The sequence below is a fragment of the Glandiceps talaboti genome, chromosome 1 (assembly GCF_964340395.1).
Source record: "Glandiceps talaboti chromosome 1, keGlaTala1.1, whole genome shotgun sequence".
In the NCBI taxonomy this organism is placed as follows: Eukaryota; Metazoa; Hemichordata; class Enteropneusta; family Spengelidae; genus Glandiceps; species Glandiceps talaboti.
This window is the reverse complement of record NC_135549.1, coordinates 26,577,595-26,598,272: the sequence shown is the minus strand read 5'-3', so window position 1 is coordinate 26,598,272 and position 20,678 is coordinate 26,577,595. Positions and strand designations below refer to the sequence as shown.

Sequence of the window (20,678 nt, the reverse complement as noted above, 5' to 3'; positions counted from 1 at the left end):
GAGAAGGAATTAAAAGCACTGTCTCACTCGAGTTCCATTCGGGTTCTTTACAAGACGCATCAAACCATTTGATGACATTATATTGGCCATCCATGTCGATATTGGCATTAAAGGAGAATCTTCGTGGATTCCATTCTGTTTTGCTAGATACCCTATGTTGCTCACACCACATATACACCACTGAATTTCATAGATGAATGATCCATGTATGTTTGTTTGCTTGCTTGATACTTTATTACCAATAATTCTAACCCAAAAGCTAGCATTTCAATACAACCATATTTCATTTACATGCAAAGTAAGTTGATATGTAATATTCCTGCAATTCTAGGTACCTTAAATTTTGACTCTGTAGCATTAATACCATTCTACATTTTTCTTTTCTTCTTTTCTAATGTGTTCATACTGTTGCCCTATTTTGATATGACACTATTATAGTTATACTTGATAACGTTACCTGATACCCAATGGTTAATCTTACCCCAATACTGAAACCCCATTCCCGTATACTTACTAATTTGATTTCTTATAACAAATATCTACGACACTCAAAGATCCAGACTGGATAAAATCATAAAAAGTCGAGGGAAATGACGGGAAGATATCAGCGGCCGTTGGACTTATTTTACCAGGAGTTTTATTTATTAATATCTTATCTAGTTAATTCATCTGTTTATCTTATATAATGCCCTCGTTTTCAACACTTTATTAAAGTTATTGACTAATAATAAGTGTTCATTCCTCATGCTTTATTACGGTGGCCCATGTACTTTATGCTGACCAATCATTTTTCTTTCTTTCCTTTTCTTTCTTTCCTATCACATAATGATGTAATATAATTATACCTATTTCAGTCTAAACCTATTTCATTAATCTATACTAATATCCAGCATCTAATTAAGCAACTATTTTTAAAGAGATCCTGCTAATACTTCAGAGAGTCCACAAATCTTCTTCTCACCGGTGTATCTATCAATTCTTCCTAATATTGTTGTCAATGTAATCTCTTACTCGCGTGCTGAAATCGTAATAACAAGAAGAAAAATTAATCATTGGTTATCACCAGCAAACTATGTGGAACATGTTTTGAAGTACTGTCTGAATATAGCACATCTTATCTATACAAGGAAATGGTGCAAATATCACACACACAGACAGACAGACAGACAGACAGACAGACATATACACACGTATATAACAATTTGTCTTTGTAGTTTAGTCTTTGTCCTTGTTTGTTTTCTGTTTTTATTTTACTTGTTCGATGTTAGTGTTATATTCTATGTGAGTGGTAACGATGGATACACTTGTTTTGACAGTTGACCTTGAAGGTCAAAGTCAAGGCTAGGTTACCTTAATGTACACTATATTACTCCATAATACACGACATTTGCAAAGTTTGAATGGTGTATTTTATTTGGATGTAATTAATATGCTGTTTCTTTACACTAGTCTTGTTTAACAGTTCTAGACAAGATAAACAATTTCTCTGAAAGTTGTATTGTTGATGTCAGTGGCCATGTTTTGTTTTATCAGTTGCGATTACATTTCATGTCACTAGCTGCATAAACATTGTGTAGACGGTGAGTTTCATTTTATTTTGACATGCCCCTTCTCAGAGGATATACGAACCAAATATATTCCACCCTACCACCTTGAAAACAGAACCTATTACCGTGACTTTCCTTAAACTTGTGTAAACAAGAAACAGATATGGAATGATCGGACTCGCCAAATTTACTTTTAAAAGGGGTAAGAAAAGACAAAATAACAGTGTTATATAAACTCCTTTTGTTTTGTATAGTTTTTTTGGTGTTTCGTACAGTGTCTCATTAATTAAAGGTGATTCAAAATGCTCACATTCACTATTGCTATTTTGCTAGACGACATGTTTGTGAAATGTATACTGGTTTTAAAGGGGTGGCTCACTTGATGAGGTATTTTTAAATCACGCGAGAGCTGTCACATGACGTGGCATTCCCGCCATTACCGCATTGCCCATTGCAGCGTGTAGCAAGCTAGGCAGCGCAGACTGCCAACCGTACACAATTTTTCTTCTAGCCTTCTTCACAAGCCTGAACATTCACGCTATAATCCTTTTGCTTATCCGTATCGCCGTCAACGGTGTGTGAGATGCCAAAATCTAAAGCCAATCAAGTCGTCAAGGATCAGGTGGATGCATCGCCCGACGCTGGTGAAAGTAAGGCTGATAAACATGACATTATGTCACTGACCCCAGATGTGGAAGTAATGTTATGGGCAGAGAATAATGGAATTTCTACGTCGACTCTGGCAGTTTTAGGGGCGAATGGGTTTGTATCCATGAAAGCCATTCATACGATGAAAATAGAAGACTTAGGCCTGATGCAAGTGAGCCCTCTAGCGCAATATCGCCTATTGGAAACGGCACTGGTGAAACTAAACGACCAACAAACAACACCAACTAAGATGGCGGCTCCCATGAACAGCAACCAGGCCATCGATAGTGAAGTTCCACGACAACAGGCAGGAATCAATTCAAGTATCAAGAGTGAAGTCTCCCCTCCATTATCATTAGATGGCATGCTCAAACTACTGCAACCGGATGGTGAAACCACGCAACGACCGACTACTGTGCCTGAAAGGATGGACTTGGACCCACTGGTCTACCTGAAACCCAAGTCGATAAATGGTCAGAAACACTTAGACATTACTGACTTTGTCCCCGGATCCTTCACCACTAAAATCGATAAGAAGGTTGTGTCAACTGGTGAAGGGGGTACCAAATTAGTACTTGAATCAGGGCCAAGTAAGCCGGACTTGAATAGTGTGACACCACAGCAGTGGGCGGCTGCCAATGCTAGAATTTTGTATGAATTAATAGTGAACCATGCTTATGATATGACTCAGGTTAAACAATACTTAGCTTATACAGTTAAAGTAACACAATTAGAAGATCGTTATGAGTGGGTATCGGTACTTCAGTACGATCGTGAATTCCGTATGTTGCAGTCTGTCTATCACCTCCCCTGGGGAACTGAGTCCCAACATTTATCCACTGTTCATCTCAGAGAGAAAATGCCTCTCACTCAAAACAAGACCAGTAAAACTGGGGGGAAATATGGACAGGCTGCACCAGTGGATAAACGCACGGGCAAACCAGTGTGTATTGGGTTTAACAAAGGCGATTGTAAATTTGGTAGTAGGTGTAACTATAGCCATGTATGCTTAGTTTGCTTTCAGAAACATTCAAAGTTGACACATCTGGACAGTAACCAACCAGATAAGTCTGACACTTTGGCAAAAAACACAATAGCCTAGGGCACCTCCATGCTCCACCTCATAACCCTAGCGCTTTAAAATATGAGGTGTGGGAAGCTGAGTTAGCGTCAGATGATCCTGATAGGGAATTTCTTTTAAATGGCCTTTTGTATGGCTTCCGTATAATTGACCATGATTCGCATTTAGTTAAAGTTGAGCAAAATAATTATAAATCGTCAACTGATGTAGACCACAGAGATGCTGTTGAAGCTCAAATTTTGGTTGAGTTGGCTGAGGGGCGTTATGTTGTTACAAAGGACAAACCAGATATCATTAGTGCGCTGGGTGCCATACCTAAATCAAATTCAGGGGGCATTCGTATTATCCATGATTGTAGTCGCCCCATTGGCAAAGGGCTTAATGACTATGCATCAGCTCCTTCTTTTACATATCAATCATTGCAGGATGCTATCAATGTGATGCAACCAGGGGCATTTATGGCTAAGGTTGACCTTAAGTCAGCCTATCGTTATGTACGCATTCATCCTGATGATTACAGGGCCACTGGGCTGAAGTGGACCTTCAGTAATCATAGTGAACCGACTTATATGTATGATACTAGATTACCTTTTGGAGCGAAAAGAGCTCCTATGATCTTCCATCGCCTTACTCAGTCAATACGTCGTATGTTGGTAAGAAAGGGTATTGATTGTGTGGTTGTTTATTTAGATGATTTTCTTTTAATTGCTGAGACATACGAGGATTGTCAAAATGCTCTCAATGTCTTAATTAAGTTGTTACGTGAACTTGGCTTTGCCATTGCTTGGCATAAGGTGGAAGGCCCCACACAATGCATTACATTCCTGGGAGTCAGGATTGACTCTGTTGCACAGACACTGTCTCTTCCGCAGGACAAATTGCATGAATTGTCTTGCTTACTTGCTACTTTCAGGAATAAGAAGCGCGCGTCGAAACGCCAATTGCAGTCCCTTGCTGGGAAACTAAACTGGGCTTGTCAAGTGATACAGGGAGGTAGAACTTTCCTCCGTCGCATTCTTGACACTATTGCTGTACTTAAACAGCAAGGGCATAAAGCTATATTGACTTCTGAATTTTTTGCAGATCTTGACTGGTGGATGCAGTACCTGCCTGTGTTTAATGGTACTACTAAATTCCTCAACGAGGCACCAATCACTGATGTTCACACTGACTCATCTGGTACTGCTGCGGGTGCCTTCTTTCGGAATGATTGGTTTTATTATCCTTGGTCTTGCTGGCCAGGTGCAGCGAGTCTACACATTAACTATAAAGAAACCCTTGTAATTTTGCTTGCAGCCATGCGTTGGGCACCGTTCTGGACAAATCAAAGAGTTGTTCTCCATACAGACAATACCACCGCTGTGAGCGTAATCAATAAGGGCACAACACGTAATGCGGTGGTGATGAAAGGTTTGCGCATCCTTTTTTGGCTTTCAGCATGGTTTAACTTTTCTATTCATGCTGTTTATGTTCCAGGGAAGCAGAATGACATTCCAGATGCCATATCCAGATTGCATGAACCTGGGCAATTCCTCCGCCTTCATTCACTCCTACACCCCTCAGGTGCAACACACCCTTGCTTTACCTACTACAGGCTTCCATTTCATATGTCTTACTCTGCACTGATGACTGTTTATTCTCAGATCCAAAAATCACAAAGCTGGCAGCGGAGCTTGACTTGGAAGTGGAGACATACAGAGCAAAGGCATTTGCTACCAACACAAAACGTACTTACAGTACCCACTGGAAATCTTACCTACAATTCTGCTTACAGATGGGTTACCCACCAGTCCCAGCCTCCCCACTCATGGTATGCAGATATGCGGCATACTTAGCACGTAGGCTTAAGTACTCTTCAATCAAACAATATTTAAATATTATTCGCATCTTACATTTGGAGCATGGGTTTGCGAACCCGTTGCAGGATAACTGGTTTTTGTCAATTGTCTTGAGGGGTATTGCCAAAGATAAGGGTACTTTTGTTAATAGGAAGCTGCCTATTACTCCTAAACTTTTGCTAGGTATACGTCAGCAATTGAACCTGTCTACTGTTGTTGATTCAGTTTTTTGGGCGGCATGCCTTGTTGGTTTCTTTGGGTTGTTAAGGAAGTCAAATTTTCTGGCTCCCTCTTTGCATGGCTTTGATAGTGCTAAACACTTGTCTCGTAATGCCTTCCAGGTACAGACATGGGGTCTATCCATTTCTATTTATTGGTCTAAAACTAATCAAACCAAGGACCGTGTACTGGTGGTGCCTCTTCCTTTAGTGCCACGGCACCCACTGTGTCCAGTATGGGCTGTTCTCAGATATTTCTCTCTTACTGTCAATGCACCCCGGAACGGACCAGCCTTTGTCATGCCTACAGGCAACAGGGAATTTAAACCCCTCCTCTCTTCCCTTTTTTGCAGCAAACTACGTGGATACCTTGCTAATTTAGGGATACCTAAAGAGCAGTACTCTGCTCACAGCTTGCGGCGCGGTGGAGCATCATGGGCACTTCAATGTGGCATCCCAGGGGAGGTTATTAAGATCATGGGGGACTGGCAGAGTGATGCCTATATGAAGTACTTAACGTTACCTCTAACCTTTAAAATTAACTCTGCTATGCAGGTTACCTCCTCTCTCCCTACCTCCTACCTTTGAATACTCCCCCTCAGATTTGGGATATTTGGGGACTTTTTCAAGTGTTGTTATGTAATAAAGTTGACTCCACAATACTCTCAAATGTGTAAGTGTGATTTAAGGGGTGGCTCACTTGATGAGGTATTTTTAAATCACGCGAGAGCTGTCACATGACGTGGCATTCCCGCCATTACCGCATTGCCCATTGCAGCGTGTAGCAAGCTAGGCAGCGCAGACTGCCAGCCGTACACAATTTTTTTTTTTTTCCTTGTATTGTAGTTATGTATTTCTGGTAGACATTCTTGAACATGTAGTGTTTTAAACATGTAATACTTTTGTCAGGGGGGGGGGGACTTTTCAAGTGTTGTTATGTAATAAAGTTGACTCCACAATACTCTCAAATGTGTAAGTGTGATTTAAACTTTAAACAAGTGTCTGCAAACACCTTAAAATGACCTTTTTTTCAGTCAGTTCCCTTCGGATTTACTTCGAGAGTTTTCGGGTATTTCCGGTCACACCTAGACCACGGGATTTTATGACGTCATAAGGAGACATGGTTAGCACATAGCCTATGACGAGCGTAGTCAACAGGTGAATAAAACTCAACAGCATTGTGAAAAAATACATTGCTGGTGGTTGTAATAGACATCAGTAAACAAAAACTACACTCTACATGTCTTATTAACCAACATTTACTGATATTTACTCACACTTCCTGACTAATTGTCAGTGTCTGTGGGTATAAATGCTAAAATATTATGGCAAAATAAATCAAAATGGCTAGACTAGATATACATAAACACTTGTAAAGTCGCGTGTTTCACATTCAGTGACTTTTATTTATCTGATTTTTTTATTATTTGCCGATATTTATTTATTCACCTGTTCACTACGCTCGTCATAGGCTACGTGCTAACCATGTCTCCTTATGACAGTGCTCTTGGTAAGAAATACATGTTCATTCTAATGTTTAACTGCTATTTTCGTCACACCATAATGATATATGCGTGTTTCATTGAATGTTGACGTGTATGATGTATCCAGTTCGTTGACACATGTTTCTCTTTGAAAAATAAAAACATAGACGATGAGTGTATGAACTTCGCCCTGGTTAGAATCTGAATATGTTACCATGGACTAAATGCAAAATAAATGCCACCCGGGAAATACATCACGCCTCCTACGACCGGCGCGTATTTACCAAGACGGCATTTATTACTTGTACGCTGTATCATATGCCAACTTTGTGCCAGGTTTGAATGAAATTTGGTGTTGCATGGTGTTGACGTATTACGAACCGACACACGATGGACGGAACACATTGTAATAGTTTCCCTTGGTGGGGTGGGGGGGTGGGGTGAAAAACACTTACCATCTTCCACTGGCAGCTCTGGAACCTCTGCCTCGGTGATTATTTCACGTTTGCTGGTAGTAGTTGCAGGAACTTACAATAGGAGTAAAGAAATCACATTAAGCATTCGGTTAAAAGGTTCACCACTGCATGATATTAAGGGTATATTAAAGTTCCTTCTTTATTATTTCGGAAAATGACCATAAAATGACAGCATACAGATATGTATTTATGATTATTATTTTGGGAAACTAGATTTATGTAACGATTTCATACGCTAATACAACAGCTAATGTACAATCAATTGTAATTGTGTATGTTTAGGTGGCACTAGTCATCGATGTGTCACAAGTAGTCTTACCACTCTTAACACCCAACTTAACCATGTGTCCTCCTTGCCATAATATGACATAACCCCATGGCCTCGCAATAGACGGTAGGGCATACAGAAGTTATTTTCATGAGTGATTCGGTTTATTCTGCCGCGTATTTTCACGAGCGATAGCGAGTGAAAATACAGCAGAATAAACCGAATCACGAGTGAAAACAACTTCTGTATGCCCTACCGTCCATTGCGAGGCCATGGGGTTCTGTTATTATTACATGTGTACACCAAAAACGCAATAAAATGCAGGTGGGGAAGGCTGAACAACATATTTGCATGAATATGTATAAGGTCACCAGCTCATCATTCAGGTCAGGCAGAGGTCAGACACGTTAATTATGAGCGATGATTGGTTGTCAACAACAATAAGTATTGATATACAAATTACGTGTTGACACGCTTTCGCTCGCAAGCTGAGCTCCGCTGTGATTCATTCACAAAACCGATCAGGAGAAATGAATACACGATTATTTTAGTAGTAGAAACAGATACATTTCAATAGCGCGGTATTCTGAGTGTCCTATATAATAGTAATTCAGCAAAAACTTTCAAAATGTACAATATTATAAAAGTTAGTCTTCATCAGAATCGGAAAAGATTATGGATTGTCTGCAGCGTTTTATAATGTAAACACACTGACTAGAAGTTAGTAGAACTTTGACAGAGCTATTTCCGGCGACATGAAATGTGAAATTAAAATGTCCACGGCTAATATGTGTGTTTTCAAAACATTTCGCATAACTGTGGGAATTGATTGTGTGTTCTGGCTGGTTGATGTTCCTGAGGATTCGTTGCACGATCTCCCATCGGCTGCATTTGTTGGGCGTTGTTGATGTGCACGTGTAGGATGACATCGGTGGCCCTAGTCGCTGGCGCGTGCCTCGGGTCAGATTTATTTTGTTGTTGATCATAAAATTCACTCTCAGAAAGTTCAAAATAATTCAAATTAAACAAATAGTTTTTATGTTCAGAATCAACCGAAGAATCTTCCATATAACAATATTACCATGATGTAACGTAGTGGTCGCCGGCAATATTTACAAACATAAAGTAGTTCGAAAGGTTGTTCACTCATTTGCATAATCAACAGTGAAAATACCTTGTAATTAGCATAGTTATTTGATAGCTAAGACACTAATTTGCATAGTTATTTGATACCTCAGAACTTGCGATGGTCGAGAAAAATAGTGAAATACCTTATGAACCAACAAAAAATTGTTCAAAAAGTGTGTAACAACAGGAAAGACACGTATGTGCATTTAAAAAATGCATTTATTTGCTTATTTTCATCAGGAATTGGTTTTACTTTTGGATCTATTTTATCTCAATTTATCTCATTTGCATAGCCATCAGTGAAAATACCGGTTTAAGTTTGACTGTACGCAATGGTACATATTAGTAGCGTCAATATCAAGTGTAAAATAAAATTGTTTTTAACTGCAAGACTAGCAGGTTGATCTTTCCACGTGTAGTCAATCTGCAAGCAATGTTACCAGCTTTCAAACAGCAAACGAATTACAAAGTAATGAGAGTGACGCAAATGTGATTTATCTCTAATTCTAAGCGAGATGTAGTGGTCATATGATATTTATGTTTACTCTCCACTTGTTTTAAGACTAATTTGCATTTGTACTGTTAACATTGTTTGCATATTGATAGCATTGAGAGACACCATTACTGGGGAGATAATTACAGCAAATGTTAAATTATACTTTTACACTTAAGCTTAGTACATATAACTTATAAGGCAATCGGAAAGAATGTTTTAGTTAGGTGTTCAGAGTTGCAGATATATATCACATGCCAGTAGTTTACTTGTAATGTAGCAAGATGCAAAATTATGTATTTAATATTTCCATATGTGTTATGAACTTGGAAGTAGTGATATTTAAGATTACAGAAATATGTTGCCCTTGCTTATCCGTAGGCTGTACCTGCTGAAGCTTGTAACTATGGGCCCCAAATAAAAAAAAACCTCCAACTTACACACAGTTCAGGGTAGAATTTGTGTTTGTCTTTCTCTTACCTCCATAGCAAAATACGTCATACTTTTCGAAGAAACCTCTCGAGACCGGCGTTATGATTCCTATAGCATTACCACAAAATTCGCTTGCTTCCTGAGAAGGGGATCTAATCTGTCCACTCGATATCCAGCCAGCTCGGCAAATACCTAACCCTTGTTTCCAGCCTCCATACAGTTGGGCAAGAGTTGCAATCTCTGCATCATATTTCTGACATTCTTTGATAGCTTCGGCAAATGTTAGATGATATCGGCCGTTTGTAGATTCGACGTGAAACGCAACTGTGAATGGGAACGAGGATTAATACATTAACCCATCAAATAATAATAATAAACTATCTAGCTGTCTGTCTGTCTGTTTGTCTGTCTGTCTGTCTGAATGTCTGTATGTATGTATGTATGTATGTATGTATGTATGTATGTATGTATGTATGTATGTCTGTTTGTCTGTCTGTCTGTGTCTGTCTGCCTGTCTGCCTGTCTGTCTGTCTGTCTGTCCATTGGTTCTTCAGCCAGACAGTTAGTTAGTTAGGTAGTTAGTGAACTAGCCCGTCCGCCCTTCCTCCCGTCGTCCATTCGCCCGTCCACCCACCTCGCTAGGAAACAGACTGGCCATGTACTTCGTAAATATTCAGGAGACAGGTTAAATGCATTTGAATTGATTTGAATAAATTGGTCTATTCCACCAGCAAGAGAAATATATAATATAAAGTCTTTGGCAGCAAGAGGAAAAACAATCCTGGTGAGATTCCTTAAAATAGTTCTCTTGGAACTAATGAAGTCCATGGACCAGAATACATGTAAATTAAGACATATTTGAGCAAGTTGAAGGTGACTGAAAGATAGAGCTCACTCCCTCAGAAGATAATGTTTTAAATCTACGTTTATAGACTATTGTACGTGTGGCATTCTTAATTTCATCGACACGGAATTCCGGGTTTGTTAGTTTCATACTTGAAATTGTGATGACTAATTCAGAAGTTAACCTTTGGGATTTCTCTGGCCGGATAGTTATAGGACAGTTGGTCTGTCGTCTGTAAGAATATGTGTATATAGTGATCATGTGTTAAATGGAAGATGAACATACAAGTTGAAGTTCACAAGGTTTGTGAATGCCAACTTGTTCAACATCAACATGAGGAGTAGAGAGGGTATGCTAGTCAGAGATACGAGTCGAACAATCATCTTTTGCAGACAGGAAAATGGATCTAGAGCAGTTCGATTTAATTATTTCCCCAGAATTCAACATTTTTGACCTTAGTCATAAAACCACTTCGACTTCAGACAGACTTCTTGTTTCTAAAATCATATATAGTGTCATCGTACCTTTTCCTTCCTGATTCTGAGCTACCGCTGTAAAAAAATAATTTAAAACATTAGATTAGATACTGTAGTTACAAAATATATAATTGCAATCAAAATTGTGGCCAACTAACTCTCTACTTTGTAACTACTTAGAGATTGTAAGATATAATTTTGCAGACTTATACCTTGATGAGAAGACAACATACATCAAATTGTTTCAATGCGAAAAGAAAGCTGTTCAACGGACAACCACTTAGCTTGATTTACAAAATGACAGAACCTTCTTCCTAATTTTACTTTTAATGAAATGAGATCGCCAACATATGATTGGGACAGACATGTTGAGCAGCTTTCCCTTTCTTCTTCTTGCACTCGAATACTAAATGTGTTGTATTGCATTGCTCGGAAAATTCTGTTTGGAACCTTCTTATCATTACTTAAACGAGTGTGTATTGCAAGCATGTACCGACATATCACGTGCGAATTGTTCAACTTACCTCTATAACAGTACGCATCATACAATTCTTGCATGTCCGGATATCCATAAGATGTAATCTCTCCATCACATCCCTTCCGCTCGTACTGCGTTTGATATACAACACTTCCATCTGCCAGCCATCCAGGTGAACAGTACCCCAAACCCCTTAACCAGGCTTCCTCTAATTGCTCACGAGTTGCTAGGACAGCATCATACCTTGTACATGCTGAATCAGACTCATTGAAAGTTAACTGGTATCTGTTAGGCCCTGGTTCTCGGACAATGAAAACCTCTGTAAATGGAAAACACCCTATAATAATTATACACATACAAATTGTAAAAAAAAATAGAGTCATAGATCATACACCTACCTAGCACTTATGACTCACTGACAGATAGGTGTAATGGAGTAATATATGAGGGCCGTAACCTGACCACATTGCTATGAGAGGGAGGGGCGGCAGAACTTTGTATTGTGCGATCATTCATTTAAAATTTGAAAAGGAGGCTAGCTTGTATAAATTTGAATGCAATTTACATTATATCCATTGTAGCGTAGACTATTGCATATCATATGCAATGTGGTATTTTTTGAAAGTAGCTGCCGAGAGGATTGTGTAATAAATTGGATGGTGCTTTCTCAAATAAGTAACACAACAAAATATACAACTCTCTTCTTACCCAACTATTTGCCTCACAGTCTATGTAGGTACAACAGGAAGACAAACTAACACTTTGAACAGACTGTTTTTCTGCAATTCCCAAAACATTTATGGGCCTACTTTATGTCGGAATCCAAGGCGAACTCAGTTGATTCTCCCTGACATTATCATTATAATACAAATTGAAGTTTGGATTTTGATGCCGTTTACAAATTCATGGCCATTCTTTCCATAGCAAATTGTCGCTTCAAAATGAATTTCAGAATATCGCTAGTGTCAGTGCAATGAGATAATATCAAACAATATTTCAATCAAAGACAACGTTGAATGCAATTTAAAGTGTATCTTCAAAGAGTGGCTCTTAAACTGCGTACCGAGTTGAACAGTTTTCTCCAGTTAATATTTCTGGAATACACGTCCTCTGGAGTTGGGGTGATTTTCTGCTATACTTGCCCTTTCAGACAGCGTAGTGCCGAAAAGGAGCGTTTGCAAGGAACACTACTAATTGGGGTTGTCAGGAATACACCAGAATTCTGCTGATCACTAGAAAATACTCCGGATCACAGCCTGACACTAGAAAACAAAGCCTCACAGGCATTGTTGCCTTGACTTTATCGGAAATTTATCAATTATGAAGTGTGATCCACCCGTCGATCTCCATATCCAATGTGCGCGTTTCTTTTGCACATTCTCGCACAAACAATTTTTAATTCGCTACACTGTAAAAAGTTACAATTTGTAACTGGGCACATTTTTATTCAAAGTATAAGCCAGCGTACAATAGAGAGACATATTAGCGAGGAGTCAGTGTATGTACAGTCACTTTTGACTTCATTGAACCAACAATACAAAGTGCGCGTGCTAGGAATCGTCATGTACAGAACGATATTAGTACCGTCACTATGTATTCGAAAAGTTGCATTTTCCCCCTTCCCTCTAAAATCTTCGAGGGGGGGGGGAGAGATGGGGCAACTGTCCCTGCGTGCTACGGTACTGTATATCATTTTAGATGCACACAATCACAAGAAAAAGCATGGCCCCTGACTGTGACTGAACACTTGCTGTTCTCTCGTTGAAGGCTATTTTCGAAATAATAAACATGAAACGTATTTAATCAATCAATCAATCCATGAATCCTTATTGCGCTACATACCAAAGTGACCAGAGAGGTTTTCGTCACAATGTGTAACGATATAGGTGTGTGACCAAGAAGAACGATTAGATACAGACAATCATAACAGCAACGTGGCCCCTGACTGTTACTGAACTGATCCGATTTGGTTCTCTCGCTGAACGTTATTTCAGTAATTATAATAAATGTAAACATGGCAGCAGAGTGTATTTAGAAGGCGAACAAAATCACAGTTTCTTACTTGTCTGTGATAAAATACACATAAGTCACAACTTGCAAGGGATAGACAGTATCATGGCAGGGAGAAAGCGACGGCTTGCTGTTATGACATCCGAGGACATAGATAATAAACCGAAGGCAAGTGTACCGAAGAATACACAGGAAAAAAACTACTTGGATATGCAAAGTTTGGAATACTTGGGCCGTGGAGAGGAATGAAGACGGACTGGACTGTCCTATACCGTTTGTCACCGATTTACCGACAATTACAGACACATAGCTGACCAAAAGGAACGTACAGTTTGTGGTCGAGGCAAGAAGAATAGACGGTTTACCTTATCCATGGTAAACATTAACCCAACTCTCTGCCAACACATCAGGGACAATGGGCGTCCCGATTTCAACATTATAGATACATCAAATAAGATATTTTATGAATTCATGGACAAGTCCAAACAACAAATACCAAAACATATACGTGTGTGACATTGAATGTTGATACAAGCGTGTATCAACTTTGTTGTCGGCTTAGGTGGCAGTCTTCTTATCGAAAATCAAAACATAGACTATGAGTGTATCAAAACACAGACGATGAACTTGATCCTGGGAAGAATATGAGACCACGCATGAAGTTTCCGGAGTACAAGGCAAATGCCATCCGGGCAAGACATGCCGACCTCGACCCGGACATCATTTATTACTTGTATACACACATACATACACACATAAATAAATAAACAAATAAATAAACACACGCACGCACGCACGCAAATACAGACAGACTGAGAGATAGACAGACAGATAGACACCAGCCAGTCACAGACACAACCACAACCACAAGCAGTTCCTATCACAGAAGTAACACTCCACCCCTTTTGAATCGCAACCTGATTCCCCGTTTGCTTTATTACATTTTATATGTGCATGTCTTATTATGTACTTATCTCCTGTCTTATTACTATTCAGAAAAATGTATCTCACAGAACAAAACATTCAATAAAACCATCCATGTTTGTTTAGTAATTTAAAAAAAATAAGTAGTTGTACATACCTCCAACAATACTTGTAGATGGAATATCTGGAGGAAATAAAATTCAGTTGTCATTTATATTGTTGACTACATTGTGTATGATAATGTATGTATGTATGTATGTATGTATGTATGTATGTATACGTGTATGTAAGTGGATAGGTAGGTGGTAGTACTCGTTTAATAGCCAACCTAATTTCCGTATCTGTATAAAAGCATCATTCTGTATATTAATATTTGCGGTAATATCAAGCCAGGTAAGCATTCAAATATCACCAGGTGTTGATAAATCGCAAAGGTTAAGATGCAGGGTATATTGTCAGTGTGACTAATCTAACAGTATTTATCTATTTGAGATATGGTCATTCATATTATGTGTAGTCATATGCGGCCATTAATCCAATAAATAGCTCGGATAGATTCAGCCAATGTAACGGATAAAAGAAAAGATATTAAGAGAAAAGATAATCACAATGTCATTGTTTTTCTTTAGTAGATTAAAACCAAAATGAATAATTGACAAACCAGCTAACATCAAATACGACTGAAATAAAGACAAACAATGCTATTCATCACAAACACAATCAATGCCTGCATCAAATGCCTGATGCGCCCTGTGCACTACCTCCTTGCTAAGCATTACCACTTCCACCTCTTCCCTTCCCTCCCTTACAGAACAGGGTAGAACAGAGATGAGTCAAATATTGGAAATATAAAATCAGATACTAAAACCGGAAATCATCTCTTAAAACATGTAAGTCAGAAACCAGTTTTCTCTGATTCACCATGTATGGGCGCAATCGAAAGGAAGTCCTTTGCTAGTGAGTATTAGTTTTCTTTTCAAAATGCCATTCAGTTTTAGATTTGATGTCTTAAATGTATCCAATCTAATGTCAAAATACATAGTCATGGAATATGTCCACGACACAAATCAAATCTAGGTTCAAACTTATTTTAAAGAAAGATCAATTCTAAAAACGTGTAGGCCTGACATGTACTGTACTGGAGTGTATTTGTATGTATAGTATTAGTACTACTTATAGGAATGCCCTTTGTGATCTTTGGTGTTCGTTTAAGATATTGATCAAGTAAATATGAAAACAATAACACTAAGTGCATTCTACTTGTACTACATATACGATGCGCATGCGATGACCATGTGCACTACAGCACAGTACTACAATTTTTCTTTCGTTTTTCTCCAAAATAGGTTTGAATCTAGTAATGATTTTTATTGATACTCTTCATGTATTTAGACATTGGATGGGACACATTTAAGATATCAAATCTAAAACCGAGTTTTCGGAAGGAAAGAAACACAAGACTTTCCTTCGATGGGTGCCGCCATTTTGGAAAGTTGTTCCCTCACATGGTGATTCAGAAAAAAAATGATTTGTGACGTGGGTTTTTTTGGGATAAGTTTAGTATATGATTCCATGGTTTCAAAATTTGACTCCTGTCTCTATCTCACCTCTGCAGAAGGTCAACAATTATCAATAGTTTGGAAATCATTTGGGAGCTTTATTACTTCAACTTGCTATCTCATGAATACCTACCTTTATAACAATACACATCGTAGGTGTCTGACTTGTCTTTAACTCCCAAATCAACAACTCCTACTAAATTACCACAATCGCTAATTTCCTCTTGCATTGGATACCGAACACTTCCATCTCTAAGCCATCCAGCTTGACAACTTTGGAAACCATTCTCCCAGGCTTCATACAGTTGGTCGTATGTAGCTATGACTGCATTATATTTCGTGCACTCTTCCTTAGCTTCTTCATAATTCAAACTATAACGCCTTAGACCGTTGGAACGGATGATTTTCCCTGTGGTGGGGAAAAAGGTCTTTTTATAGTATTGATAGATATATTATTCCCAAGTAACCAACGTATTGTCTGAAATTATTCAATTTATTATAGACATTGGGGCATTTATTTAGATGTTATTCTTGTATGGATCCTGTTAACCTTGAGCGAAAGCTTGGTTCGAAATCCAGAGGCCTATTAGCTTTGAGTTAACTGCATATAATAAAATATACATACACATTGAATTTCCAATATCTAGACACTAGTTTTAGAAGGTAGTATTATTAATTTTACGTGCGTATCGCCCTAGATTTGTCATGTTTTGGGTGAAATTAGACATTGTTCAGGTCAATATTGAGAAGTCATTTCTAATAAAAAAGAGGCCTAAAGGTAGACATAGTGCAATAGTGCTACTCCATGTCATATACATGTATAGTATTGACACAAGGCGTGTGTAGTATTTGCAGCCCCCCCCCCCCTCCCCTTAAGCTTCTTCGAGGCCCAACTCGAGGTGACGCCTCCCCCCTCATCTGACCCCCTGGCCTTTAAACTGAGCACGTCCTTAGTGTTGCAATGTAGAAAAAATACTAATCCAACTGTTCTAGGTCTATTTTCTCTAGCAATCATGTCCACTCTCTCTTTAACCAACTTAATATTCTTGACTCTGCAAAAATGTATAAATTTCAAACTTGCATGTTCATCTTCGACCTAAAACGCGATCGTTATACACACACTCTTGACCGTTACATTACAGACCAGTTGTCCTATAGTTATCCAATCAGAACTAACACCAGTAATACCAGTACCTTTTTTTGTTCCCAAAGGATAACCTCTCAAATAGTCAGCACAACTTTAAGTATGCAGCTAATAAATATAAAAAGCATACATACACACATACATACATACATACATACATACATACATACATGCATAAAATCTTTATATATAATATCATGTATTATATATCAAATGTAAATAGACTGGTGGTAATGTAGTCAGATGGTTTTCAATCTTGTAACTCCTTAGAGATGTACGAAAGGTATTTGAATGAATATTGGTAACAACATGTAAAGTATTTGTAGCAATTGTGTACATCATCGGCTTTTACTTCACCATGTTCACTGAGATGGTATATAGGAAATTACACTTGAAGTAATTGTAGTAGTAGTAGCAACACCGCTTTCTCCGTCACAATGTTCACACACACACACACACACACACACACACACACACACACACACACACGGAGTTTAATTAACAGAAATTCCACCTCTTTTCAAATCTCAACCTATTCCCTCGCTTGGTTTAGTACGTATTATATGTACAAGTCTTATTCCAATATCGTAGATAAGATTTAGTAACTAATAAGGACAAATGTCTGTACAAACTTTTAATAACAACACTCCAGCGAATTTCGTAATTCATACAAAAGTAAGTAGCTGCACATACCTCCAACAATACTTGTAGCTGGAACGTCTGAAGAAAATGAAATTAACCTGTCATGATTGATATTTACAACACTTTAACTCATTAATGACACATGGATATGTGTGCATCTCAGAGAGAGAGAGAGAGAGAGAGAGAGAGAGAGAGAGAGAGAGAGAGAGAGAGAGAGAGAGAGAGAGAGAGAGAGAGAGAGAGAGAGAGAGAGAGAGAGAGAGAGAGAGAGAGAGAGAGAGAGAGAGTGTGTGTGTGGCTGGCTAGCTATTTATTTGTGTGCCTGCCTGTCTGTCTGACTGTCGATGTATGTATGTATGTATGTATGTATGTATATATGTCCATGTGCTTTGGTAAGCAAGTAGGTAGCTATAGGTAGATGGTTAGGTAGGTGGTAGTGAAGTGGAAACGTGCATCTTATCAAGCTAGGTAAGCAATCAGTTGTTAGGTGTTTACCAGGTTTTAAATTACTTGTAAACGTTATGACACACGGTCACTTGTCACGCAACTAATGTAACAGTATTTATAAGATTGGAGATGCTTTTATTAAATAAGGAGATTACAAATGGCCGTCATTCAACCAATAAGTAGAGCGGATAGATTCAGCAAGGTGTATAATGGAAAATGTGGAAAGGGAACAATAGAAGACAAACCATAATGTGGTAACAAGATGTCATTAAATTAGTAACTTATTTAGTACATTAAAATCCATTATAAATAACCAAACAATTGACATAATATAAGATTGCAACACAGACAAACAATACTATTAATCACAAACACAAGCGCCTAAATCAAAAGCTTGCTGTTTCATGTGCATGCCCTCTTCGCTATGCATTACTCACTTCCCTTCCCACCTTTACAGAAGGTAAAAAGTACAAACTGTTAAGACTCTAATGTTTAGAAATTATTTGGGAGCTCTATTACTTTGTCGTGCAATCTGATGAAAGTAAGAGGATTGATGTAATACTAACCTTTATAACAGTAGACATCGTAGGTGTGTGACTTGTTTTCAAATCCTAAATCAACTATTCCTACTAAATTACCACAATCAACGATTTCCTTTTGCATTGGATACTGAACACTTCCATCTCTAAGCCATCCAGCGTCACATTGTTGTAAACCATTTTCCCAGGCTTCATGCAGTTGGTCGTACGTAGCTATGACTGCATTGTATTTCGTACACTCTTTCTTAGCTTGCTCATAATTCAAACTATAATGCTCAACACCATTGGAGTGGAAAATCTTTCCTGTGGTGGAGAGAAATAGGTCTTTTTATAGAATTGATAGACGCAATGCAACTCATATAGCATGCAATATTGAGAAGATATTTCTAATGAAACTGAAGCCTAAAAGGTAGACATAGTACAGTAGTGCGACTCCATGTCATATGCATGTATATTATTGACACAAAGCGTTTGTTGTATTTGTATGTATATTTATAACTATTTATTGTTGTGGTTTATTGTATACACATACATTTGTTCTTTAAATGTATGGAAAAATAACTACCAAACCATGATTTCATTTAGTTGTTCAAATAAAGTGACACCCCCTCCGACGACATAAATTTTGCAAAAGTATTAACCCCCTTCTTCGAGTCACAAATTGATTTGCCCCTCCCCCCCCCCCCCCCCTCTCCTCGCAGGCCTTAAACTGATCGCTCATTTAGTTATACACTGTGGGAAAACACTAATCCAACTGCTCTCGAACTACTTTCTCTGGCATAGCAATCGTTACCACTCTCTCTTTAATCAACTTAATATTCTTGACGTCTGCAAATCTTGTAAACTTCAAACTTGCATGTTCAACTTCGGCCTATCACACGATCGTTATACATGTACACACACTCTTGACCATTACATTGCAGACCATTTGTCCTTTAGCTATAACCAGAACTAATATCAATGATACCCTTTCGTTCCCAACGGCTAACCTCTCAAAAATAGTTGACACAACTTTATGTATGCAGCTAATAAATAAAACACATACAGACATACAAACATTAAAGGTGATTTAAAATGCTCACATTCATTATCGCTAATTTGCTAGACATATTTGTGAAACGCATTCTGGTTTTAAAACTTTAAAAAAGCGTCTGCAAACACCTGAAAATGACCTTTTTTTCAGTCAGTTCTCTTCGGATTTACTTCGAGAGTTTTCGGGTATTTCTGGTCCCACCTAGGCCACGGGATTCTATGACGTCATAAGTGGTATTCGTTAGCACTAAGGCTATGACGAGAGTAGTCACTGGGTGAATAAAACCTAACAGCATTGTGAAAAAATACATTGCTGGTGGTTGTAATAGACATCAGTAAACAAAAACTACAGTCTACATGTCTTAGTAACCAATATTTGCTGATATTTTCTCACACTTTCTGACTAATTGTCAGTGTCTGTGGGTATAAAAGCTAAAATATTATATCCCCATATTATGGCAAAATAAATCAAAACGGCTAGACTTGATATACATAAACACTCGTAATGTCGTGCGTTTCACATTCATTGACTTTTATTTATCTGATTTTTTATTATTTGCCGACAAGAAGCATTGTGATATGATACCACCGTGTCGCGTTGATGGCATCACGATGATGGCATATTTTAGCCCAATCCTACTCGCGTCGCCTTTTGAATGGCGCATTTAACAACAGAGTAAACATATTTCATCTCGAATAAATATACTAGCTATTAGAATACAATGGGAAATTTCAAGAAGGCGTATCAGGACATGCAGTGCCACAATATATTTGTTGGTCCCTTAATACACTAATTGATTCGATTTGCCCCGAGCATATGGAAGCACGCTCTGAGTCAATTGCATCATGTAAATGGAACTGTGACCGACCTAATTTTGTTGTCCATATATAAAATGAGAGTGACCTGTAAATGTTTCACAGTTTTCGTTGCACTGTTGATTACATCTATTATTTTCGGCCAGGGCTGTCT

General features: G+C 38.3%; 1 protein-coding gene across 1 annotated transcript in view; it reads right to left on the bottom strand.

Annotated features, from left to right (window-relative positions):
• Positions 1-219: 219 nt before the first annotated feature.
• LOC144432559 (aggrecan core protein-like) overlaps positions 220-20,678 on the bottom strand; it is a 93,223-nt gene continuing 72,764 nt past the window's right edge. The window contains exons 15-23 of the mRNA XM_078120803.1: positions 18,704-18,979; positions 17,742-17,768; positions 16,038-16,313; positions 14,503-14,529; positions 11,458-11,730; positions 10,982-11,008; positions 9,662-9,937; positions 7,272-7,343; positions 220-1,018 (exon numbers count right to left, since the gene is read on the bottom strand). Coding sequence (XP_077976929.1) covers positions 1,008-1,018; positions 7,272-7,343; positions 9,662-9,937; positions 10,982-11,008; positions 11,458-11,730; positions 14,503-14,529; positions 16,038-16,313; positions 17,742-17,768; positions 18,704-18,979 — 1,265 coding nt within the window. The 3' untranslated portion in view covers positions 220-1,007. The remainder of the gene's footprint in view (positions 1,019-7,271; positions 7,344-9,661; positions 9,938-10,981; positions 11,009-11,457; positions 11,731-14,502; positions 14,530-16,037; positions 16,314-17,741; positions 17,769-18,703; positions 18,980-20,678) is intronic.